Source organism: Girardinichthys multiradiatus, chromosome 2 (genome assembly GCF_021462225.1).
Source record: "Girardinichthys multiradiatus isolate DD_20200921_A chromosome 2, DD_fGirMul_XY1, whole genome shotgun sequence".
Classification (NCBI taxonomy): Eukaryota; Metazoa; Chordata; class Actinopteri; order Cyprinodontiformes; family Goodeidae; genus Girardinichthys; species Girardinichthys multiradiatus.
In genome coordinates this window covers 18,721,980-18,748,732 of record NC_061795.1, presented here as the reverse complement: position 1 = coordinate 18,748,732, position 26,753 = coordinate 18,721,980, and the positions used below count along the sequence as shown (strand labels likewise).

The 26,753-nt window shown below is 39.4% G+C and overlaps 1 protein-coding gene across 5 annotated transcripts; it reads right to left on the bottom strand.

The window, feature by feature from the left end:
• Nucleotides 1-125: 125 nt before the first annotated feature.
• Nucleotides 126-20,073, bottom strand: mov10l1 (Mov10 like RISC complex RNA helicase 1). 5 transcript variants are annotated; one of them, XM_047383067.1, is made up of 27 exons: nucleotides 19,927-20,067; nucleotides 18,882-18,980; nucleotides 18,595-18,782; nucleotides 18,249-18,408; nucleotides 16,778-16,890; nucleotides 13,811-13,998; nucleotides 13,583-13,723; nucleotides 13,250-13,504; nucleotides 11,661-11,858; nucleotides 10,821-10,935; nucleotides 10,424-10,601; nucleotides 10,277-10,347; nucleotides 10,108-10,199; nucleotides 9,923-9,978; nucleotides 6,098-6,159; nucleotides 5,945-6,017; nucleotides 5,663-5,844; nucleotides 5,406-5,552; nucleotides 4,816-4,937; nucleotides 4,624-4,723; nucleotides 2,583-2,729; nucleotides 2,229-2,402; nucleotides 1,929-2,078; nucleotides 1,701-1,808; nucleotides 782-922; nucleotides 554-645; nucleotides 126-304 (listed from the first exon to the last, which is right to left on the bottom strand). In XM_047383067.1, the coding sequence occupies exons 2-27, from the start codon at nucleotides 18,976-18,978 to the stop codon at nucleotides 277-279; spliced, it is 3,378 nt and encodes a 1,125-aa protein (XP_047239023.1). In that variant the 5' UTR covers nucleotides 18,979-18,980; nucleotides 19,927-20,067; the 3' UTR covers nucleotides 126-276. The 5 variants fall into 5 exon arrangements, with proteins under 5 accessions (XP_047239023.1, XP_047239050.1, XP_047239037.1 ...); XM_047383094.1 differs by lacking the exon at nucleotides 18,882-18,980 and having other exon boundaries at nucleotides 19,927-20,073; XM_047383081.1 differs by lacking the exon at nucleotides 19,927-20,067 and having other exon boundaries at nucleotides 504-645; nucleotides 18,882-19,195.
• Between the last annotated feature and the right edge of the window lie 6,680 nt (nucleotides 20,074-26,753).

Genomic DNA, 26,753 nt, shown 5'->3' with positions numbered 1-26,753 from the left:
TATCTCCATTTACAGCAATAAAAAAAAAAAAAAACTGGATAAAATCTTTTAAATAGCAAATTCCTGAAAAACAATGAGCTGGCATGTCACATCAAGCACAAGAACAACTCGGAGGGCAACAAAAATAACACACGTAATCTTTATTTTACAACTCAAGGCAAAATCGAACGTTTCTCCTCAATCGGTTAGGACCAAGTTTAACAACAGTCAACACAGAAAAAGCCAAAGCAATATAAAGGAAACAGAAGAATTGCCATCAGTGACGCCATGTTCCTCTTAAGCACTTCTTTGGTTCTCTGCAGTGCTATGGAGGTTAAAAGAAAAAGGCAAAGCAGATTAATTTACAGTAATTAACGTGCAATTACTATTTTAATGGGAATTACTGAGACAAAACTTAATTTAGTATGAACTGATCTGAACCGTTACTTATTCAAATCAGTAAATTGGACCTTTTCAAAGCAAAACTATGCAAAAAGTTTCCCTTTATAAAAATGAATCTTTACAGGGTTCATCCTAAAATAGGTTTGTGATGTCCTGACGTCAGTTTACACACATCTGGGAATCCCTCAGGAATTGAGGAGGGTCACAGCCCAGGTACGCCCCATTGTTGAAACAGTACTGCAGCAGAGCCCTAAAGCACTGATCCTGGAGAGAAAGCAAGACATTTAGAGTTTTTCTATGTCAAAACATATTGTAGCACATACTAGTGAGTGTAAAAAACAACAGTACCTAAAAGAAAAACAATCACAGGTCCACAGAGGTTGTTTTTTTTCCCACTCACCTTGATGAGAATGTGGGGGTTTCCGACTGTTATTAGCAGAGCTTTGGGACGAGTAACAGCCACGTTGAAGCGTTTCGGATTGGCTAGAAAACCAAGCGAACTCTGTAAATCATCACTTCCCACTGATTCATTAGAGCGCACCTGGATCATAAAACGATCAAAATTAATAGTTCAATTGCAATTTGGCTTTTTTACTGTTATAATTATGAAAAATTATGAGATGGCAGTAAATCAGAGAAATACTTTTAATTCAACTTTCAAGCTCATTTAAAGTAACAAAATCAGATAATATCAAGACAAAAATCAACTGATTGAATTTTAACCAGCTATGGCATCTGACTGTAAATCTGCCTCATCTTTCCAGTGTGTAAAGCACATTGGTCCTGCGCTACAGTTATTCATAGTAACTCTATAATAACCTTAATCGTGTAATTTGTTACTGCATGAAGCTCAAACGCTATTTATGTTTAATTATGATTCAGCTTTTTAATAGAAGTAAATACAATTAACGCACATGGTTTAGTTTTTAAGACGACCTCTTGTAAGCAAACATCTAGGATTACAATAAAAGATGAGAGGAAAATCGGCTGGTGACAGGAACTGCTGTTTTAACATGGATTGGCTCTGCACTGACTAATTACGAGCTGGAAAAACAAAGCTCTTTCATCAAAGTGAAGACAAGTTGTTCAATGCACGTAAGACATTTACAAAATATGAATTATTGCTTAAACCTACCCAGCAGCCAAACCTCAGCCTTAATTATTGTTAGAAAATGTTACAGGACAAGAAATATGACGTTACAAATGTTTTCAAAACAGTTTAACTGTTTTCTTAACCCATTAGAAGCTTGAGAACTCTACCTAACCAAATTTAGGCTGCAATTAAAGCAAGCCATGAATCAAAGCGTGTTTCGGCCCACCGTTGACAAGATGATGACCAGAAACTCTTGTCCTTGGAACTCCTCCACTGAACCCACTTTGATGTCAGACAAGCCCACTTTACACAGCAGCACTCGAATCTTCTCACACTGGACAGCAATATGACAACACACCTTAAAGTCTACTGCTAGATTGAGCTCAAACTTCCATTAAATAAACTCAGGGAAAGAAAACAACACAACATTTTGCACTAATTGGTGCAGACATACCTGTTTTCTGTAGGGAGCAATGATGCCAATGTCAGAGGGATGCACAGGGTTGTAGAGCTTCTTTGCCAACTGGCAGCAGTAGAGCATCACCTGCACAGCCTCCACTGGGTTGAACCATGATGGGTTGTTGCCTTCTCTCATTTCTGTACCCTGGGGCAGAAACAAAAACGATAAACAAGGAAACTTTCTATCCCTGCAGCAAAGACTAGCAAACTAATGCGGAACGAGAGTAAATAATACATCACAGCTGCACTCGGACTAGTTTAAAGGAAAAACATGCTGTTTTTATTTGGGCATTACCCTGACACCATGAAAAAGAAGGGGGAAGTCTTTTTTTGGCAAGTTTTTCCACTGGCAGAGAGAGTCCACAATATCCCTCTGAGCTTGAAAGCACAGCTCTCCCAGGTAGAAGAGCTTGGAGGGCAGAGCAAGCAGGGCCCCATGGGAACGATAGTTGTAGATTAACTTAGTCACCTATTAGAGAAAACGCATCTATAAATAAAGACTCAAAAATGATTTATGTGAAAAAAAATAAAGAGCATTTTGTTCTAGCAAGCTTCTAGCAACATCTCCATGAAAAACATGACATGGTTGCACCTTGGATTTTTCTATTGGGAAACATTTATGAAATCACTAAACAATCTGAGAACTTACCAGTTTAGGGTTATATCCCCAGTCCTGTTTGGTGTACAGTGGGTTGGCCATCAGCCTCTCCAACAAAGACACCCCCAGCCCAAAGGCCATGGCGAGCTTGGACTTCACTATGGGACCCAGCTGGCATGGGTCTCCAGCCAGCACTATCTATACAGGAAACATCTTTATTCAGCAATAAATCTAAGTTCATTTGCTCTTTTCCGTCAAATCTATATCTATATATAACATAACATATGGTGGTAATAGTATATAATAATAATAATAATAAGTTAATCATAATGAAGTGAAATATCTTCGACAATGCAACACTTTTGTTTTATTAAGACTACATCAACCAGAAAAAAATGTGATACCCTAATGAACTTCATATAAGAAAAGCACAATGTCAGTCAGAAGTTTACATTCATTCATTAGGATGAAATCATTAATTGGGTGCTTTTTATTATGCATTTGAAGCTTTTCTGATTATTAGGGTAACGATTATTTTTTCTAATCGATTAATCTGTTGACTATTTTTGCAATTAATCGATTATTAATTGGATAGCAGAAGGTGCTTCATAGGGGATTTGTTACAGAATTTGAACCAGGTGAATCTTAAGCTTTGCCACTAAATAGTTCTGGATAGAGGAAATTTACAGACAAAGCTTTTTCATCTTAAATACAAATTTGGCCTAATTACTGCTCTGAGTGGGTTGTTCTTTCAGCAGATGACATGTTTTAGAGTCCATGTATTCTAGTTAACAATTATTCTATTACTAAATAGCGGATAATTATTTCCATAAGCGATTAATCACAATAAATCCAATTAATTGTTTCAGCTCTAATGACTTCACAAACAAAACTTCAATTTAAATTAGTTCTACCATTTTGGATAACAAGAATGTACATTAAAGGTAAAAATAAGTGTTTTTCCTGCAATTTGCTAAGAGTTATTTTTCTGAATATTAGTGAGGTGTTTATACAGCTGAAATCAGATCTCGTCATATACTAACAAAAAAAAGAAAATCACACCATCTTTTTCCCCCACCACTTTCCGAGACTCAAATCAAACTCAACTTTTCCTTTTTTAGGCCAGTCAAACTACTTCTGTTTGCCAAATGCCAGAATAATAAACTTTTTATTACTTTCTTTAAAGTCACAAGTTTACATACCCATTTCACAACATTTGAGTTAAATGGAGAAATACTTGTGGATGCATTTTAAAACAACACTGAACACACTGGCTTCTTGGTGCGAAATGTGCTCATCCGACCCCAGAACAAACGCAAAAGATCCCGTGAAGATGCTGACTGAAACTGGTACAAGCGATATTATCCACAGTGAAAGCAGTCCTTTACAGTTAATAGGCCAGTCAAAGAGAATAAAACGACTAATTCAACGAGATGTAAAAAAAAAAAAAGACAGACACATTATCGATTGTCTGAAGAAACTAAGACTGAAGTGTTTGGCCATAATGATGATCCTTACTCTTAAAGAAAAAGAGACAAAAGCTTTTAAGCCTCAAAACACTAAACTAATTGTAAAGCACCATTATTTTGCTCCAAGGGGGACTGGTGCAGTTCACAAAACAGACGGCATTCATGAGTAGAGGGCATTATGTGGAAATACTGAAACAACATCTTAAGACAGCCAGGAAGTTGACACGTGAGAAAAAATGAGTCTTCCATATCGATATTAACCCTAAGCACATACTGCTAAATTAGCTCAAAAGTGGCCTAAGGACAACAGAGAAAATGTTTTGGAGCAGCCATAACAAAGCTCTGATCTTCTACAAACCTGACTCAGTTACATCTAATTCATCTTGTTTTAACTGTATACACCTATGTATGTATTTATATTTTGACCCTGGTTAGACCTGAGAAAGTCCTTATAAAAGTGACTTGAGCACCTAAATAATTTTTTTGTTAAGATTGTTGCACAACCATTTTACCCTGGGAAAAAAAAAAAACTGTTCAAATGCGTCATAATGAATATGACATTCATGCTGATGAGTGTTTTTTACATTTCTAACTGGTGCAGAAGTAAACCTATTTGCTCTTACCTGTCCATCTCTCTCGGAGATGAAGCTGATGGGGATCAGAGACTCGGGCTCAGTGGCTTGGCCAGCTTCATCCAGAAACACATGGGTAAAATGTCCCACTCTGAAACAATACAGACGGACAGTTAACTAAGACTTTAGTTTGAGACATACTGGAAATGTTAACTTTGATCTCGTCTACAACATTGATCTTACTGTAATCCAACATTATGAAACATGCCAGCACTGGAGCAGGTGCTGACCACAATCCTGTGGAAAGCAGCATGACGGATGTCTTCTCCAGCCCGTGAGTAAGGATGCAACACTTCGGGAATAGACTAAGGAGTAACAGTTACAAAAACCTGACATACAAACAATACTGTAGATACAGTGACTTGCAAAAGTTTCCAAATCTTTTTGCAATTACAAATCCAATGCTACAATAGTTGCAGTCCTGAGAGGCATCTCTCTACAAGGTCTGCACATGTTGACACTGAGTTGTCTGTTCATTCTTCTTTGCAAACTACATGAAGCTTAGATAAGACGAAAGAGATTTATAAACCCGTGTACACCCGTCACATAAAACCCCCGAAATACATGGAGGTTTGTGTTTGGAAAATGACAAAATGAGGTGTAAAGCACTGTAGACGTAGTGGAAAGAGTTCACCACAACTTCATGAACTATGAAAATAGTTGCAGATAAGCAGAGAATACAGGGGAATGTGTTATCATATGTGTTTATCACACATGAGTGAGATGTCTTGATGAAACACACAAAGTATTTTTAGTCTGCTGCTGTTCAGTACCTTGTGCTCCCTACAGGAGGCGTTAACACGGGCCAAGCTTGCAGTATGTAGAAAGCCACTGTGATGTAGGCGAACACAGATGAGGTCAGCAGCACTGTTGGATGGAGTACATACAAGCACCCGACTGCTGGGCAGAAAGTGGTAGACCTGATGGTTGAAAGGCCTCATAGGATCATACAGTTAAAGGAAAATGATTTGGACTGAACTCAACATGTACAAGAGTCGAGGACTGTCCTCTGAATAACTTGTGAATGCACCTGGAGTATGGCTTCAATGAGAGTGATGGTCTTTCCGGTTCCTGGAGGTCCAAACAACACATAAGGAGCAGGTCGACATTCTCCTTCCAGGATCCTTTTCACCGCCTCCTTCTGACATGGGTTGAGATCTGGGTTAAAAAACTGCCCTTGGTTGGGGATCGGTTTGGAGGTTTGTTGTCCTTCTAGAAGAAATGTTTACAATTTTTACTGAAACCTTTGATATCATCATCAAAAAACAAAACAAAAAAAGGCAGATTCTATACAAAGCTAAAAATTATTTACCTTTAGTCTGTGTGGCCTTCGACTTCATGTCAACACACGTGCTCCACAATTTTTCATTTTCAGTTGCCGAACTCTGGTGATCATATAAGTTTCTAAAAGTATTCTCTTTTTAGATTTTCTGTTTTCATTTTTTTCCTGTTAATTATGGCCTACCTCATCCATCCAAGCTCCAGTCCACTGAAGGGTCTGAGATGTCACTCTGGAGGGGAAGATAACTACACAGCAACAGGAAATTAACACCAGTGAGACTCTGGAAGGCCTAATGGCTTTTGTCTTCATTCTCTGGACCTTGTGCTGACATGTGGCATTGAGTGTAAAGACATAACATTTTCTCATAACCCTGTCCTGTCTGACCATTTTTTAATAACCGTTGAGTTTAATTTAACCGAGTACTCCACACCTGAAAGAAAATTTCATTATAGTAGATCATTATCAGACGATGCTGTAACAACCTTTAAAGAATCTGTTCCACTTTTAATTTCTTCATTATCACAGAAAAACACAGTGGAGGGCAATAATTTTGTTTCTGCCCCTTCACAAATTAATTCTCTTGTTCATAGTGTTTCTTCATCATTGCGTGATGCATTAGACAATGCAGCCCCCTTGAAAAAGAAGGTAATCATTCATAGGAGGCTGGCTCCTTGGTTTAATTTAGATCTGTGTACTTTAAAGCACAATGTTAGAAAATTGGAGAGAAAATGGCACTTTACTCACCTAGAGGATTCCTACTTAAACCGGAAAAATAGCCTACTGTTGTATAAAAAGAGACTTCGCCAAGCCAGAACCGCTTATTTCTCATCATTAATAGAAGAGAACAAGAATAATCCTAGGTTTCTCTTTAGTACAGTTGCTAAACTTACACAGAGTCATAGCTCTGTTGAGCCATCCATTCACTTAGCTCTTAGCAGTCATGACTGATTATATAACTAATATTATGTGCTAATTATATGTGCTCTTTTTCAGACTCTAACCTTGAAAACTGGCTCAGAGTTTATCTGTTCTTTCTTTCTAGGTGAAACGACTAAAGGAGCTACATCCATCAACATTTACTTTCCTTCCCATAGAACGTACTCCTGGATCAGTGCTTCTTTGTTCTCTTTGTGTCTCTGATCTGTTCTCTCAAACCCCCAGTCGGTCATGGCAGATGGCCGCTCACACTGAGCCTGGTTCTGCTGGAGGTTTCTTCCTGTTAAAAAGGGAGTTTTTCCTCTCCACTGTCGCTACATGCATGCTCAGTATGAGGGATTGCTGCAAAGTCAACACCAGTGACTGTCCACTGTCTCTACATGCTCATCCAGGAGGAGTGAATGCTGCAAGTCACTGACTGGATGCAATCTGCTGGGTTTCCTTAGACAGAAAAACTTTTTATCCAATTTCAATAAATAACTGAATCTGACTGCACTGTTCAATAATTAATTGGAATGTATGTACCTGACTGTTGTGAAGTGCCTTGAGACGACATGTGTTGTGAATTGGTGGTATATAAATAAAACTGAACTGAATTAATGGTTAAACTAAGAAGGATTTACTAAATTAAAAGCCTGACAGACTTTTTGCACAAAAGTGATTCAAAGAGCCACTTAAAATGCTACATTGATTTTGAAGGCTATTGCTATTTCTTTCTTTCTTTGTGGTGCTTAGTAGAGATTTAAATAATACAACCAGCACCCCCTGGTGGGTATTGTAGTGCTGTGTTTGTGCCCATCCACTTAAAAAAAATAGTAATTCAGACCGTTATGCAAGTAAAGATTTTTTTGTAATCACCCAGTTTTTTATTAACTGTAACAAAATAAAATAAAAGCACTTTATCATCCATCATCATCATCCGCTTATCTGTCCAGGGTCAAGCAGGAAAAAATACTATGGGGACCACATGATATTTGGGGTCATGAAAAAGAGATGAGATAAGATTTTAGCAACATTCTGAGGAAAATTTTTATAATTTTGTTTTCACAAATAACGACTTTACAAATCACAGACTCTGTAAAAGTGAAGCTAATGGAAGGCCATAAATATTCAAATGACTTTTTTGTGCTTTTGCAAATAAAAGTAAAGGTTCATTAACTATCTTGTAAACCATGTTTAGCTTATGAGTCTGGTAAGGGATGTAAAGAGGTCTTAATATGATGGGAACTGTATGGAAAATAGTCTTCAAATTTGAGAACATTTATAACAACTGCAATAGTGCAAATGTATGGCCGTCTAAGCAAATTCAGCCAAAGAACACATTGCAACATGCTAAAAAAAAGAAAAGTCTCAGAAAAGCCTAAATTGTCATTAGAAGACCAACAGCAGGCTGTACAGTAAGAAAGAGATGGCAATAAGTTTAACTTTCATGGGAGATGTGTAAGGAGGAAACCTTTGCTGTCCATAAAAACATGAAGTACTTTGATTTGCCTAAGAGAAAGTAGAGAAAGTTCTGGAATAATATTCTTTGGACTGAACTGTTTGAACACCAGAACAAAGGAAATGTTTGGCATAAACCAAATACAGCATTCCAGGAACACATCATTCTTCCATGTGTGAAGCATAGAGGGTGAAGTGTCAAGGTTTAGAGATGCTTTACTGTTAGCGGGACCTGGCCAGCTCACCAGCTTAAGATCCACTATGAATTCTGCCATGTATCAGAGGGTGCTTGAGGAAAATGTGAGACCATCGGCAAAAAAGAAATTTAATAAACTTGAAGCAAAACTGGACACTGCTACAGGACAATAATCCAAAACATACCTGCAATCAACCAAGGACAGGCTAAAAATTCAGAAATGGAAAGTTGTGAGTCGAGTAAAACTCTTGATCCAAATGAGATGCTGTGGGGTGACTTGAAACAGGTCACTGAAACTCCTCAAACATCTTGCAGCTGAAAGTGGAGGATTGGGGCAAACTTTCTTGAAACACGTTTGATGCTGCTTGATGGCTCCAAGAAACATCTCACTGAAGTCATTTCAGCCAAGGTGGGCAACAACAGTGTTTAGAGGGTGGGGTGTCTCCACCCCAGGTAGAAACATTTTAGCTTTGTTTAATGAATGAAATCAGCTAATTTTTGCTATTTACCATCAATTAAATCAAGTTATTTTCCACAGATACTTTAAAAAAAGATTCCACCTCAATATGGGAACAATTCTTACTAAAGAATTGAATATTTAATGGGCTGTCAATGTTTCTCATGACTGCAGACCAGTTCCTTTTTCAAATTGTTACTACTTAGACTTGTTATTGTCTGGAATATTTTATACACACCCTGTGACCATCAACACCTTCACTGTAAAACTAAAACGTTTTTTAGTGCTCGTGGCCATTTAAACCAGACTCAGTTCTGGAACCAAGGGTCCAGTTAAAAAAAATGTTCTAAAAGGGCGCAGAATATAAATATAGCGGTTTAATACCGCAATTTTGGGGGCGGGATTTTTCTGCTGCTTTTCAGTGAATCACTGAAAATCCAAGATGATCAACAAGTTTAACAAAATTGGCATTTAAAGATATTTTTTTACTTTTAGAAATTCAGTTTTTTAGCAATTAGATAATAAAATGACAGGAATAAAAAGGCCTACTTAATTCCTTACTTCAAAATAGGAATTTTAAACAAACGGTGTCAGGATGTTTATAATAACAGCTAGTAATTTTGTAACCACTAGATGGCGCTTAGTGGGCCAGAATTCACTTTGAACAGAAATATGGTGTTACAATATTGTGGGGTCTTGTACTACGAGATATTGTTTTACCCCTCATTGTACACACTTTTATTTTTTGAATGTTTTTTTTTCAGACGATACTTGCTGTTATATTTTATCTTTTGAACAACAGTAGTCACCGTTGATACGATTTCTGCTGAAAAGAAATTCCCTTGTCAGGAGGGCAAAAGTTGTAAAATTAGCAAATTCAAAAGGAAAAGGTTACTAAAAATCGACCACAGAATTAATAATCCGACATATTTGGATCCCGCTACAACAAATCACTGTCGAGAAAAAAACAACTACTTACTCTCCCCAAAATGTTTTGTCAGTTCAAGAGCGTTGTGACATCTCCTCATGGTTAACCTAAAGATTGAAAACAGAAAAAATATCACTAAAACTGTACGAGTTTAGGCGAAAATAAGGTGAATGATCGTAAAACATAAACCCAGAAACAGATCAAATAATCGAACATCATGCATTTATTTTCCTTACCTGTTGTAAGTGAACTCAACATTAAGTGGCTCGCCGAGGTAGCTATGGTGAAAGTCTGAATTCACTCTCAAACTCACATCCTCCTCATTAATCTGAATAGGAGCATTAAAGCATTAGACGAAAATATAAAATGTCTGCAGAGATGCCTCAGAGCCTCAAACTGGCTTACCTCAGCGACGTAACTGACATACTCCATCGCCATGCCATCATTGTGTAGCCTCTTTAGTGAAACCCTGTCCCCTGTGGAGAAGGCTTGTCAACAAAAACCTACAAAACAATTAACGGTAATGCTGAAAGACACCTGAGGTCACGTCACCTATATTAAGGTTAGGTCTGCCTTCAGCCAACCCAAGCACCTCCAGGTGCAGGTAGACGCCTCCTTTGCGGAGAAGAGCTCCACTGATGGTGAATTCTCTCACTTCTCTTTCTGCGTTCAGCTCTTCAAGCCAGAGAAGGGTTGAGAATCGTGAATGCACGTTGGATGGTGAGAGAACCTGCATACAGGAAGACAGCAAGGCGCTTTAATTATTAGATCTGCAACCACCATACAAACTTTTTTAGAAAGCGCTTAAAACAACCACAACTGAAACAAATTGCTCCACATAAATGTTCAAACAGTTGAGGAGCAGCTTTCTCCTAAACGTTGGTACCTGCATGTGATCTGAATAATCTGAATAAATGTATAAATCAGACCTAATCATGACAATGCTCACCTCTCCTAAGCAGGGCTGAACAACCAGCACATCTTTCTGTGACTCCACACAGTCTCTCAGGGCCTTGGGCACCGGAAAGCATTGCAGGAAGTTTGGCATCAATCGCTTACTGAGCCTGGAGTTGGCAGAGTTAGGGTCAAACCAGAATCAACACAGATAATCAGGATCTAAACAGCCAAATCTTTCAGAAGATGGAAAACAATACCAGTTACTGAGGTCAGCCAAACTAAGATTAAATACTGATGCCAGGAGCAGCAGAAAACAGGAACAGTAAAGCTACGATTAAATATTTTTATCCAACTTGTTTACCTAGCAGTTTGAAAATAAACCAGAAGATAATCATTCACTTTATGAATGATTTTTTTATTTTTTTTTTTTTTGCAGCACTAGTGGCATTTATTTTTCTGTGTTTTTGACAGAAGGCAGACAGGAAAGAGGGGTGAAGAGAGAGGAAAAGACACGTAGCAAACGTCGCCGGTGCCGGGACTTGAACCCGGGACGGCCGCATCGAGGACCAAAGCCGCAGTACATGACACACTTAAACCCCTACACCAACAGCAGCGCGCCATCATGAATGCTTTAGTCAAATTACAAACTGCAAATAAGCAGTGACAATGTTTAACAGAAGAATCTGTTCATAACACATTTAAAAATGAATTGTGTATAAATCAGTTCAACATGTCTCTGTATGTCTTTCCTTGAACATTTCACATTATTGCATTTAATAAATAAACGTAGACATCGTGAATTGTTCTGTTCATTCAAGACGATTCGTCTCACCTTCCCAACACTGAGCATTACGTATTCATTAGTACCAGTTTTCATTAGCTCTCTTGGTACCTTGGTGCACCTTTTGGAGCAGATACGGTGACCACATGTGAGGGGGCTTTCGGGAGCAGCTTGTCAGTACTGGGACAATAGACCTCAGAGGGCTTCAGCAGGTTTTCATCCTCACTGCCCACTGTGACCACCAGACGCCTCCCAATGGTGAAAGAAGAGAAATGCAGCAACAGCAGCTCGGTACAGCATCCAAGGCTCCTGTGGTGCAATCCAACATGTACAAAAATATATAAAGTGCCTTAAAGAAGTTTTCAAACATCCTGCTTTTTGTTCTACATGTTCTTACATTAAATTCACAACCTTCTATATTTGTTATTGGAACTGTATGTGACAGACCTTCAAGAAAATCTTAAAAGTAAAAATATAGAAAGGGTGGTATGAATTTTATATTCCACCCCGTTTACTCTCATACCCCTAAGAAAATCCAGTGCAACCAATTGATTTCCAAAGTCACCTAATTGGTAAACCAATCCAACTGTGTGTAATTTAACCTCAGAATAAATGTAGCTGTGATGAGCATATGTGCATGTGAGAACATTAGTGAACAAAGGGCATCAAGAAGATGAAGGGAAGATATCCAGACAGGTCAGGGATAAAGCAGGTGAGATGTTAAAACTATGGTTAGGTTGTAAAACAATATCCCAAGCTTTGAACATCTCACAGAGCTCTGTTTAATTCATCATCTGAAAATGGAAAGACTATGGCATAACTGCAAATACCTCAATATGTCTGCTCACCTAAACTGACCGGCCATGCATTATTTAGAGAATAAGCCAAGAAGTCCATAGTTCTGGGGGAGCTGCAGAGATACACAGCTCAAGTGAGAGAATCTTGTTAACTTCTCAAGTCTGGATAACACCATGAGCACACCATTGCCTTAGTAAAACACGGCCACGGCAGCATCATGTATAGGGGGCGCTTTTTATCTGCAGGAACAGGGCAGCTGGGCAGAGTTGATGGGAAGGTAAATTGAGCCATTTAGTGGGTAAGCCTACAAGAAAACCTTTTAGACACCATAGGTTCACCTTCCAGAAAGCACAATGACCCAAAAACATACAGCCAAAGCTACAACGGACAGGTTTAGATCAAAGCATGTTCATGTGTTAGAACGGTCCAGTCAAAGTCCAGACCTAAATCCAATAGAAAAATCTGTGGCAAGACTAAATTCTTTTTGAGTAAACTCGTTCATTCAATCTAACTATGCTTGACTCTCATTGGCTAGTTTGGCAAAGAACAACGGCCAAAAATATTTCATTCTCTAAATACTCTAAATGTTCAAATCTGGGAGAGATATCTGTGACTGCAGCAAAAGGTAGAACCACCTAGAAAGTTTTGCCTAAGCGAAGCTTAATACAAATGCATGCCACGCTTTTCTGATTCTTATTTGTATACATTTTTTTTTTTTTTTTAAAGCATCATCTTCCTTCCTTGTCACGACTATGAGCTACTTAGTGTTGGACTATCACATAAAATCCCAATAAAAAACATAAAAGTTTGTGGTTGTAACTTAAATGTGAAACTTTTCAGGGATATGATTTTTTTTTGCAAGACACGATACATACATATAAACAGTTTTAATGACATCTTACTTAGCTTTGCAGGCTACTACAACAGACACTCTTCCTCCAGGTGATATTTCCACCTCCCCCGTGTCCTTTCTTGCACCAGGCGATTGTGCCGCGTCTGTCTGTATTGCAACATTTTCTCCGTCTACCTCCTTTGCATCTCCAACTTGTTTTTCCGATGACTTTCTGATGCTGGCAGTGACCAGCGTGAACTGCTCTTCAGAGTCCCACCCAGCAAAGTCACAGCATTTCAGTATTTGAGACTGAGAGCCTTCATTTCTGTTATGGAAAAGAACAATTGCTCACACTGTCTCAGATTGTTGACATTTATGCCAAAATGACTCAAGACCAACTCACTGTATCCACAGCACCAGTTCGCATCTCTCCCCGAGCATCAGGTCCCCAAACTGCCCATAATCTGATACAACAAGCCCTCCTTTGTTTTCCAAGAGGTGCTCGAGTTCAGCAACCGGTGTAGTGGGTAAATTCATACTGCAGCTGGAATTAAGGAAAAACACTAGAATCAGCAAAAAGGAAGAAGACGAATTTGAAAAAGTAAGATTAGATTTATATTTACAGTTGTACCTCTGACGGCAGGGTGCCATGCAAAGGGCCCTCCAGCAGTATAAGGACTGACAGCTCTCCACTATTACCAAGTTGACGAGGTCCCCCAGTGACGGCTTGTACTGGGCTGGCAGCAGCAGAGAGTCCAAGCTGAAGAAAAAGCTGTCCTCCACCACTCCACCGTTTTTATACACACTGGTCACACGCACCTAAAAACAGAGAGCCGTTCACAGGAGGGCACAAAACTGAACAAAAGAAACACATCCTAGATCTAAATGAATAAAATATTCTCATTGAATACTTTGTTCTGTACAAAGTTGAATGTGCAACAAAATCACACGAAAATCATCAATGGAAATCAAATTTATTAACCAATGGAGGCCTGGATTTGGAGTCACACACCAAATTAAAGTGGAAAAACACACTACAGGCTGATCCAACTTTGAAGTAATGTCCTTAAAACAAGTCAAAATGAGTCTCAGTATTGTGTGTGGCCTCCACGTGGCTGTATGACCTGTCTACAACGCTTGGGCATGCTCCTGACGAGACGGTGGATGGTCTCCTGAGGGATCTCCTCCCAGACCTGGACTAAAGCATCCGCCAACTCCTGGATAGTCTGTGGTGCAACGTGACGTTGGTGGATGGAGCGAGACATGATGTCCCAGATGTGCTCAATCGGATTCAGGTCTGGGGAACGGGTGGGCCAGTCCATTGCTTCAATGTCTTCATCGCAGGAACTGCTGACACACTCCAGCCAGATGAGGTCTATCATTGTCCTGCATTAGGAGGAACCCAGGGCCAACCGCACCAGCATATGGTCTCACAAGGGGTCTGAGGATCTCATCTCGGTACCTAAAGGTAGTCAGGCTACCACTGGCGAGCACATGGAGGACCATGTGGCCCTATAAAGAAATGCCACCCCACACCATTACTGACCCACTGCCAAACCAGTCATGCTGAAGGATGTTGCAGCCAGCAGATTGCTCTCCACGGTGTCTCCAGACTCTGCTGGGTTGTTGCCCTCCTACGGCCTCCTCCACGTCTCCTGGTGTACTGGCCTGTCTCCTGGTAGCGCCTCCAGGCTCTGGACACTACGCTGACAGACACAGCAAACCTTCTTGCCACAGCTCGCATTGATCCTGGATGAGCTGCACTACCTGAGCCACTTGTGTGGGTTGTAGAGTCCGTCTCATGCTACCACGAGTGTGAAAGCACCACCAACATTCAAAAGTGACCAAAACATCAGCCAGAAATTATAGGTACTGAGAAGTGGTCTGTGGTCCCCACCTCCAGAACCACTCCTTTAATGAGTGTGTCTTGTTGATCACCAAAGATTTCCCCCTGTTGTCTATTCCATTTGCACAACATGTGAAATTGATTGTCAATCAGTGTTGCTTCCTAAGTGGACAGTTTGATTTCACAGAAGTTTGATTTACTTGGAGTTATATTGAGTTGTTTAAGTGTTCTTTATTTTTTTGAGCAGTGTATATAGTACAGACCAAAGGTTTGGACACACCTTCTCATTCAAAGAGTTTTCTTTATTTCCATGACTATGAATATTGTAGCTTCACACTGAAGGCATCAAAACTATGAATTAACACATGTGGAATTATATACTGAACAAAAAAGTGTGAAACAACTGAAAATATGTCTTATATTCTAGGTTCTTCAAAGTAGCCACCTTTTGCTTTGATTACTGCTCCACACACTCTTGGTATTCTGTTGATGAGCTTCAAGAGGTAGTCACCTGAAATGGTTTTCACTTCACTGGTGTGCCCTGTCAGGTTTAATAAGTCCTGTTGAAAAATAAATGATGGTCCAACTAATCGCAAACCAGATGGAATAGCATGCCGCTGCAAGCTGCTGTGGTAGCCATGCTGGTTCAGTATGCCTTCAATTTTGAATAAATCCCCAACAGTGTCACCAGCAAAGCACCCCACACCATCACACCTCCTCCTCCATGCTTCACGGTGGGAACCAGGCATGTAGAGTCCATCCGTTCACCTCTACTGCGCCGCACAAAGACACGGTGGTTGGAACCAAAGATCTCAAACTTGGACTCATCAGACCAAAGCACAGATGTCCACTGGTCTAATATCCATTCCTTGTGTTCTTTAGCCCAAACAAGTCTCTTCTGCTTGTTGCCTGTCCTCAGCAGTGGTTTCCTAGCAGCTATTTTACCATGAAGGCCTGATTCACACAGTCTCCTCTTAACAGTTGTTCTAGAGATGTGTCTGCTGCAAGAACTCTGTGTGGCATTGACCTGTTCTCTAATCTAAGCTGCTGTTAACCTGCGATTTCTGAGGCTGGTGACACGGATGAACTTATCGTCCGCAGCAGAGGTGACGCTTGGTCTTCCTTTCCTGGGGCGGTCCTCATCTGAGGCAGTCTCTTTGTAGCGCTTGATGGTTTTTGCGACTGCATTTGGGGACACTTTCAAAGTTTTCCCAATTGTTCGGATTGACTGACCTTCATTTCTTAAAATAATGATGGCCACTAATTTTTCTTTACTTACAAATTCTAACAGTCTATTCAGTAGGACTATCAGCTGTGTACTGTATCCACCTCCTGCACAACACAACTGATGGTCCCAACCCCATTTATAAGTCTTGAAATCCCACTTATTAAACCTGACAGGGCACACCTGTGAAGTGAAAACCATTTCAGGTGACTACATCTTAAAGCTCATCAACAGAATGCCAAGAGTGTGCGGAGCAGTAATCAAAGCAAAAGGTGGCTACTTTGAAGAACCTAGAAAATAAGACATATTTTCAGTTGTTTCACACTTTCTTGTTCAGTATATAATTCCACATGTGTTAATTCATAGTTTTGATGCCTTCATTGTGAAGCTACAATCATAGTCATGAAAATAGAGACAACTCTTTGAATGAGAAGGTGTGTCCAAACCTTTGGTCTGTACTGTATAAAAAAATACAGTTTTAAAGATAGGTATTATTAATGAATATACCACAAGCAAATGATAACCACCTGGTCTAGGCGACTATAGCGTAATGGAGCAACAGAATGAGCTTGGGTGGTCCACTGGCTGGGGTTGATGTAAAACTCTGCTTGGACCCAGTCGCCTTTCATTGGCTCATAACCTGTAAGAACAATAACAAACTCACAAAGCAAACCCAACCAACACTAGATAAAAAAGACAACATAAGCTTTTATCAGATTTGGAAATGTTGATGAAATTGTAAGAGAATGACATCACCTCATTTGCTGAAAGTAAAGGTCTGTGAGTGGAACATAAATGCCGTCTAGGACTTTATCGCCACTTAGGGGACAGACTTGCTGAGTATCTTCTCATGTCACAACCAAAGACCCCAATGGATTTCATTTATGTGATAGACCAACCAGAGTACCTAATAACTGTGGAAAGGTTAATGGAAGTGTGGCCTGCTTTTGTATTCAGCCCTCATAGGTCTACATGGCCAGGAGAGGAAACAGCTAACATTTTGAAGATGAAGCTGTGCTCAGAGGATACCAAAATGAAACGATTTGTCCTACATGCAAACCACTACGAGTCGTGGAAAACTAACACTACACACCAGCCTGTAGGCAGCATCCTCAACAGGAAACATGGCAGTGGCAGCATCATACTGCAGAAGGACATTTTTTCATCAGATGCTCAGAGTTGATGTGAAGATGGATGGTGCTAAATATACTTTCATTAAATTCAGCTTGTTTATATAGTGTCAATCCACAACAAACGTCACCATAAGGCAGTTTAAGAAAAAAGATTGAAGTTGCACTTAAGTTTTTTTTTATTAATCTATTGACCTGTTTAAAAAGCTTTTTTTTTTTATAAAGCTTTTTCTTTTTTTGCATACTAAAAGAAAAGGCATAATAAAATACAAAAATAGAGGCCAGTCCTAGAAGAAAAATTGTTGGAGCTGGAAAAAGCCCCCTGCAACTGGAGCTGAGGTTCACCTAAAAATCCAGCTAAAGCTGCATCTGTTAGAAGGGCCCGGTCAAGGTCCAGAGAAAAATCCAATTAAAAATCTGTAAGAAGACTTACGAGTTGATGTTCATAAATGCTTTCTAAATAATATGTTTGAGCTCTAGCAATTTTGTGAAGAAAAATTGAGAAGATCTCCAGATGAGAAAGGGTGGTAAAGACTTGCAGCTTTAACTGCAATGAAAGGTGGCTCTAAAAAGTACAATAAATACATATGCATGGTAGGCTTTTAAGATTTTTATTTGTAAAAATGTTTTTAAGGAACTATGTATTGTTTTGCTTCAACTTCAAAGTTCGGCCCTGCTTTGTGTTAGTCTATATCTTAAAATACATTTACATTCATTTATGTGACCTGACAAAATGTGAAAAAGCACAAGAATTAATAGTTTTGCTCAGTTACTGACTTTGGTAACTCAATTCAATTTCTACAATGAAAGAAAGATATCTAAGGACTAGGAAATTCAAAGTTTCATTAAAACAAGTTTATATCGTTACCTTCTGAAAGGCTGTAACGTGTGAAGTACGTGGTCTGATTGATGTAGCCACCATCACCGTCAAATGATGTGACAGTTCCTACAAGAGGGCGCAGCTGCATAATGTCCGCTTCTAGGGAGGTTCTTCCTCCATCATCCCAGGCATCTGCACTCCTCTCCACCTGAACGACAAGACTGGATTTTGAAAGTCTGACAGAGCAAAACCTTATTAAAAACATGATCTATAATCTCTGAATGGAGCCAGTACCCAACCAACATGAATAAACAGAATCAGATACTGAATATGAAGTGCACGTTGTATGAAAGTTCAAGCTGCCACTTGTTATGATGGATGAGAGGGTCCTCACTCTTAGAGCCTTCCATCCACTCTCGGCACCACGTCTCACTGCGATGCAGTTCACCAGGTCTCCCTCTTTCAGTGGCATCCCGCCCAGAACCTCACTACTTGTAAAGTAGATAGCATCGTCTATCATGCCGTAGTCCAAACACAGCTGCGTCACCACACTGCCCCGCAGGTGGCGAATGTCCTCTGTGCCTGTGCAGAAAATTAAAAAAGAAATAGAAAAACAAACAAACAAAAAAGGACATGCTACTCTGTGGATGTTTAACAATTTGCAGGGAGAACTGCATTTACCAGGGCTTTCTGTGAAGATGACCTCGCCACCTTTTTCAGCCGTTCTCCAAAATGGAGAAACCAGCTTGGCTAGCACACAGCGAACAGCAGTAAGCATTTCTGCCGAATATAGGAAAATGGGAGCAACGTAACTTGCTATTCGCGCTAGGAAAACTATTTGTACAGCAAACAATGACGGCTGGCCAAAAGGGGGCGCTAGGGGGTCGCCGAATATATATATATATATATATTTCTAGATATACAAAATAAATATTTTAGTTATTGATGAGCGAACTTTCGTTCATGGATGTTGTTTTTTGGTGACGTATTTCCGTTCTGGGGGCGCAGAAATCTTTGCCCACAGGTACATGCGCAGTAGCTCCTCTTCAATAAACGTTTTCGGCGTAGCTTGCCCACGCCAAGAGCCTCATTTGCGTACCACCACGCACATGGGGGCGACGTCATAAAGTATGGCTGATTGACAGGTCGAGGGGTGGGAGGTGGACAGATGAGTTAAACAATTCAGTTAAATCTCCTAAAACATTTATTTATTTATTTTTTTTCAGAGGAGATCGCATCAGGAGAAGCTCGAAGTGAAAGAACTTGGAGCTGATCAGAAAAACAGCAAAATTAATTTGCGGTCCAAAGACAGAGGGAGACTCTACACTCGGTTGTTTTTCAGAACCTGGTATGGATAAAAATGGGTATGACTGATTTAAAGCACTTTTCAGAAAAGGCAACGAAGCACAAACAATGGGATCCACATGGGAAATGCGCCTTGACTATAGCCATCTGTAACCACCCTGGAGAAAGCTTCACCAGCCGCCAATGCCATTAAATATGCTTCAGTATTGCTAAAGTTTATTAAGGGTCCTATTTATAGTATAGGCCCTACTTTGGTCTAAAAATATAAAAAACAATGAATGGGCACATCTTACTGAAGAAAATACGTTTTTCAGTATTCGAAAGACAGGTTTGCTACATTAGCTACGACACGAAGCACTCTGCAGCGGTAAAAACTGTAAAAAATAATCCAGCGGAAGTAGTTAAAATATTAGTAGCTTACCGGGTTTCACACAAATTATTAAATATTGAAAAACACTTCAGTTTCTGTGGTCGAGCCTTCCGCATCAGGTGTTCGTGAGTGACGAGCAGAGATGAGAGTGGGCCATCAGACATGCGCTCATGTTTCCACAGGGGGCGCTAAAACAACCAAACAACCAGGTTGACGATGAACGTCACAAGTGGAGCAACATAAACTCATATATATATATATATATATATATATATATAGCTAACAACTCGTACTTATAGGGAAGTTCGAATAAATATGTTACTTATGTTTATTATTAATCAATTTTTACAGTATAAATACAATAATAACTCTCCTTACATAAGTGAATCTGTTTTCTTTATATGTAAATATACAGTACAGACCAAAGGTTTGGACACACCTTCTCATTCAGAACAAGAATAATTCTAGGTTTCTCTTTAGTACAGTTGCTAAACTTACACAGAGTCAAATGGTGGTAAATTTGTCTCAATATTATTCAAACAAAAAACTAATCTCAATCAAAAAAATTAATTGTGGTCAAAACCTTTGGAATATTCAATAAAAAAAACAATCTAATCTCAATCAAAAAATATTAAGTTGTGATCAAAACTTTCAGAGTTGTAACGATTCTTTTTTTTTTAATGGAATATTTTATGTTGGGGAGAAAAAAAAATTGTTTGAAAAAACCTCATGACCCATTTTTTCTCACGAAGAGAAAAAAGTTATTTGCAAAACATAAACTTTTATTTGCGCATGTCAACCATCTTTTTTTTAATTGATATTAGCTTTGTGTTTGATTGAATAATATTGAGACAAATTTACCTCCATACAGTCACAGCTCTGTTGAGCCATCCATTCCCTTAGCTCTCAGCTGTCATGACTTTATGGGATTCTTCTTAATAAAATTGATTCTATTAAAAATAAAATCTTTGACATACTCCCAAAGATGATTACTTCATCCTCAGCAAGTGAGACAACATTGGAAATAACTGCAGAACTTAATTTGTGTTTGGACTGTTTTGATCCTGTGGAGCTTCCTGAGTTATCAGAAATATTAGCTTCATCTAAACCTTCAACTTGTATGTTAGACCCAATCCCAACCAAATTATTTAAGGAAGTGTTCCCTCTGATTACCAGCCCCCTTTTAGATATGATTAATCCATCCTTAGTAAATGGATATGTACCACACGCTTTTAAAGTAGCTGCAATTAAACCTTTGCTTAAGAAACGTTCGCTTGATCGAGATGACTTGAAAAATTACAGACCTATATCCAATCTTCCATTCTTATCTAAAATTCTTGAGAAAATAGTTGCTAATCAAATGTGTGAGCATTTACACAGCTCACACATGACCTGTTTGAAAAGTTTCAGTCAGGCTTCAGAGCTCATCATAGCACTGAAACAGCTCCGCTGAAAGTCACTAATGATATTCTTATGGCCTCAGATAATGGACTTGTGTCTGTTCTGGTTCTGTTAGATCTCAGTGCTGCATTTGATACAGTCGATCACAATATTCTCTTAGAAAGGCTGGAATATGCTGTAGGGATCAGGGGAACAGCGCTAGGCTGGTTTAAATCTTATCTATCTGATAGATTCCAGTTTGTTCATGTAAATGATAAATCATCTTTAAACTCCAGGGTTAATTGTGGAGTACCACAGGGTTCAGTACTTGGACCAATTCTCTTTACTATATATATGCTTCCAATAGGTAAAATTATCAGGCAGCATAGAATAAATTTTCACTTATGCTGATGACACTCAGCTTTACTTATCCATAAATCCTGATGAGCCCAACCAGTTAGATAGACTACAAGCATGTCTTGAAGACATAAAAATTTGGATGACTTTAAAATTTCTGCTTCTAAATTCAGACAAGACAGAAGTTGTCGTCCGGACCGGAGTCTTTTTAAAAAAAAACTGCTTAGTTAGTCACTTAACCTGGATGGCATTAAATTGACCTCCGATAATAAAGTAAAAAACCATGGTGTTATTTTTGACCAGGACATGTCATTTAAATCCTATATTAAACAGGTTTCTAGGATTTCCTTCTTTCATCTCCGGAACATTGCCAAAATTAGAAATATTCTGTCCAGGAGTGACGCTGAAAAACTAGTCCATGCAATTTTTACTTCATGGCTGGACTATTGTAATTCTTTACTATCAGGATGTCCACAAAATGCAGTTAAAAGCCTTCAGCTGATTCAAAATGCTGCAGCAAGAGTTCTGATGAAAATTAAAAAGAGAGATCATATTTCCCCTATTTTAGCTTCCCTTCAATGGCTCCCTGTTAAATCCAGAATAGAATTTAAAATTCTCCTCCTCACATATAAAGCCCTTAATGATCTAGCTCCATCATACATCAGAGATCTGATTGTTCCATATGTTCCTAACAGAGCACTTCGTTCTCAGACTGCAGGTTTACTGGTGGTTCCTAGAGTCTCTAGAAGTAGAATGGGAGGCAGATCCTTTAGTTATCAGCTCCTCTCCTGTGGAACCAGCTCCCAGTTTTAGTCAGTGAGGCAGACACCCTGTCTACTTTTAAGGCTAGGCTTAAAACCTTCCTTTTTGATAAAGCTTATAGTTAGGGTGGCTTAGGTTATCCTGAGCTATCTCTGTAGTTATGCTGCTATAGGCTTAGGCTGCTGGAGAACATAATGACCACTTTCACTCTCTTCGCTACATTCTTACACTACTCTCCAATTTTACATTATTTGCTGTTATTTTAGCTTTTAACTTTGTTCTCTCTCTTTTCTCTTCCTAGAAGCTACAGCTGGCCTGACTCTGTGTCTACCTGTGACGCCTTTCTGGAGAGGGGCATCATCCAAGCTTCTGCTGGCAACAACTTAATGCTCACCCTCTACCGATGATCCACATGACCCTGTCTTTCAGAAGGCCGCTCACACTGAGCCTGGTTCTGCTCAGGTTTCTTCCTGTTAAAAGTGAGTTTTTCCTCTCCACTGTCGTTACATGCATGCTCAGTATGAGGGATTGCTGCAAAGTCAACGCCAGTGACTGTCCACTGTCTCTACATGCTCATCCAGGAGGAGGGAATGCTGTAAGTCACTGACTGGATGCAATCTGCTGGGTTTCCTTAGACAGAAACACTTTTTATCCAATTTGAATAAATAACTGAATCTGACTGCACTGTTCGATTGTTAGGATTAATTGGAATGTATGTACCTGACTGTTGTGAAGTGCCTTGAGACAACATGTGTTGTGAATTGGCGCTATATAAATAAACTGAATTGAATTCAAAGAGTTTTCTTTATTTTCATGACTGAATATTGTAGCTTCACAATGAAGGCATCAAAACTATGAATTAATACATGTGGAATCATATACTGAACAAAAAAAGTGTGAAACAACTGAAAATATGTCTTATATTCTTGGTTCTTCAAAGTAGCCACCTTTTGCTTTGATTACTGCTCCACACACTCTTGGCATTCTGTTGATGAGCTTCAAGAGGTAGTCACCTGAAATTGTTTTCCAACAGTCTGGAAGGAGTTCCCAAAGATGCTTAGCACTTGTTGGCCCTTTTGCCTTCACTCTGCGGTCCAGCTCTCCCCAAACCATCTCGATTGGGTTCAGGTCCGGTGACTGTGGAGGCCAGGTCATCTGGCGCAGCAACCCATCACTCTCCTTCTTGGTCAAATAGCCCTTACACAGCCTGGAGGTGTGTTTGGGGTCATTGTCCTGTTGAAAAATAAATGATGGTCCAACTAAACGCAAACCGGATGGAATAGCATGCCGCTGCAAGATGCTGTGGTAGCCATGCTGGTTCAGTATGCCTTCAATTTTGAATAAATCCCCAACAGTGTCACCAGCAAAGCAACCCACACCATCACACCTCCTCCTTCATGCTTCACGGTGGGAACCAGGCATGTAGAGTCCATCCGTTCACCTCTTCTGCGCCGCACAAAGACACGGTGGTTGGAACCAAAGATCTCAAAATTGGACTCATCAGACCAAAGCACAGATGTCCACTGGTCTAATGTCCATTCCTTGTGTTCTTTAGCCCAAACAAGTCTCTTCTGCTTGTTGCCTGTCCTCAGCAGTGGTTTCCTAGCAACTATTTTACCATGAAGACCTGATTCACACAGTCTCCTCTTAACAGTTGTTCTAGAGATGTGTCTGCTGCTAGAACTCTGTGTGGCATTGACCTGTTCTCTAATCTGAGCTGCTGTTAACCTGCGATTTCTGAGGCTGGTGACTCGGATGAACTTATCGTCCGCAGCAGAGGTGACGCTTGGTCTTCCTTTCCTGGGGCGGTCCTCATCTGAGGCAGTTTCTTTGTAGCGCTTGATGGTTTTTGCAACTGGACTTGGGGACACTTTCAAAGTTTTCCCAATTGTTCGGACTGACTGACCTTCATTTCTTAAAGTAATGATGGCCACTCATTTTTCTTTACTTAGCAGCTTTTTTCTTGCCATAATACAAATTCTGACAGTCTATTCAGTAGGACTATCAGCTGTGTACTGTATCCCCCTCCTGCACAACACAACTGATGGTCCCAACCCAATTTATAAGGCTTGAAATCCCACTTATTAAACCTGACAGGGCACACCTGTGAAGTGAAAACCATTTCAGGTGACTACCTCTTGAAGCTCATCAACAGAATGCCAAAAGTGTGCGGAGCAGTAATCAAAGCAAAAGGTGGTTACTTTGAAGAACCTATAATATAAAACATATTTTCAGTTGTTTCACACTTTCTTGTTCAGTATTTAATTCCACATGTGTTAATTCATAGTTTTGATGCCTTCAGTGTGAAGCTACAATATTCATAGTCATGAAAATAAAGACAACTCTTTGAATGTGAAGGTGTGTCCAAACTTTTGGTCTGTAAATATATATATATATATATATATATATATATATATATATATATATTTACATATATATATTCTCATTGAGAGCAAAGTGGAATGGAAGCCAAATTCCTTGTTTGTGTGAACAAACTTGGCAAATAAAACCGATTCTGATTGTGTATGTCAAATGTTTATTAATACCACAAGAGGGCAGTGGTGGCTGTCTTTGAGCACAGGACAGCAGTCTCGACAACACAGTCCGAATGAGGCCAAGAGAATAAAATAGAGCAGATACTCATCTCAGTCTGTTGCTATAAGTGGAAACTCCATTAGCCTTGTTTATTAAAGACAGATGCCATGTAAAAAAAGTCATGCCTATTTCATGTAAGAACCAGAGAAAAAAGCTTATAACCTGCTTAAACAGATGATGTACCGAAGCCTTAGGCTATTTCCTGTAGTTAGTGGCTGAATTATACAGTGTACACAACTACTTCAAAGGCATGTTGAGATTTGAAAAATAATCTATGCAATTCAGCTTCAAAATGACCTGAATGACCAACTATTGTTTTTTTTTTTTTTTTTTGCTGCATCAAAGGTTTAGGACTATGACATTAAAGTACCCTGTCTAGCAAATCAAACAGTGAGAGAGTGTATGTATATTGTGCAGAGATTGCAGAATGTTGCTTAATTGGATTCCTGAGGACTGTTTTGGTATATAATTTGAGCTCTGGGAAGCATAAAGAAAAAATAATACACATATTTGATTTTTATTTCATTAAAATAGATGTTGAGAAACATTGTTCTTAAGCTGTTTACTCACGCAATTGTTCACAAAGCGGTGAACCTCATCCCATCCTTGCTTTTGAACAACTGAGCCTTTCGGGATCCTCCTGCTCCCAGCCATGAAACTCACTTGTTTCCAGTTAAGCTGTTTACCTGTGGTATGCTCCAAACTAGTGTTTTGTGAGCATTCCTCAACTTGAGGTGCAGTGTGGAAAAGGGAAGACCTCACTCTGACTTGACTGAACAGCTAAAGAACTCAGTTTAGTGTCTGCTAGTCATTACACAAAGCAGCAGCTTCCAAAGTGGCATCCCATTCATCTCTCTGCCACACCCAGCAGTTCACCTATATATACTGTCAGACCCCATCTTCTCAATTCAAATCAGCCTATCACATCATCCTTCCAGGGAGGGAAAAGAAACAAAGATGATTTCATTTCAGATAAATATAGCCAACATTAACAATCATTTATCAATGAAGAAATGTAAACTAATCATGGTCATGTAAGTCATTTCATTCTTCTGTTACTTAGAATTTCTGCACTCCATGATCATCCAATCAAACTCTTGGTCTTTCAAGCTCACATAGTATAAAAGAGCTCAATTTCTTTACTTGCAATAAAAAATAGTTGCCACAGAGGAAAAACTCACATGGTAATGTTTGGCCTGAGTGACCTAAATTCAACAACCATACATTTTACCAGTACAATAGTGCACACTGGGATGTTCAGCACTCCATCCACAACACTCAAGAACCTCTATAAAATAGCAAGGAAAGGACTTAGTGCTTCCTAACAGGGGGGAAAAGCCTTTTCTGTCCTACCATCACAAATGTAAAAAAGAGTTTACTAAACGTTAACTGGAACCATTACTTTGGTTAGGTGAAAATGAGATTGAGCTGCTTCTTGCAAAACACTGCAGGTGGGTTTGGTGTTGAACACAGGATGAAGATATGGAAACGTGCAATCAATGCCAATTATGTGTTGATGGTCTTGATTTGGTATGGTCCAGGCTTTTTTATGGCTCTCGGTGTTTTTTTTTTTTGTTTTTTTTTTTGTGGACCTTGACTGTTTTCTCACGTATTCTCTGACCAGTTCTTGCTTCTGACAGTTTGTCCGTTTATTGTTCGGTATGTGCTTAAAACTGGATGGACATGAGGTGGGGTGGGGTTATGCGGCCGACACTGTAATACCTGGCTACGCCCCTGTGTTGGTCATAATCAGAAGGCAGCAATGTATATGGGACAAGACCGCT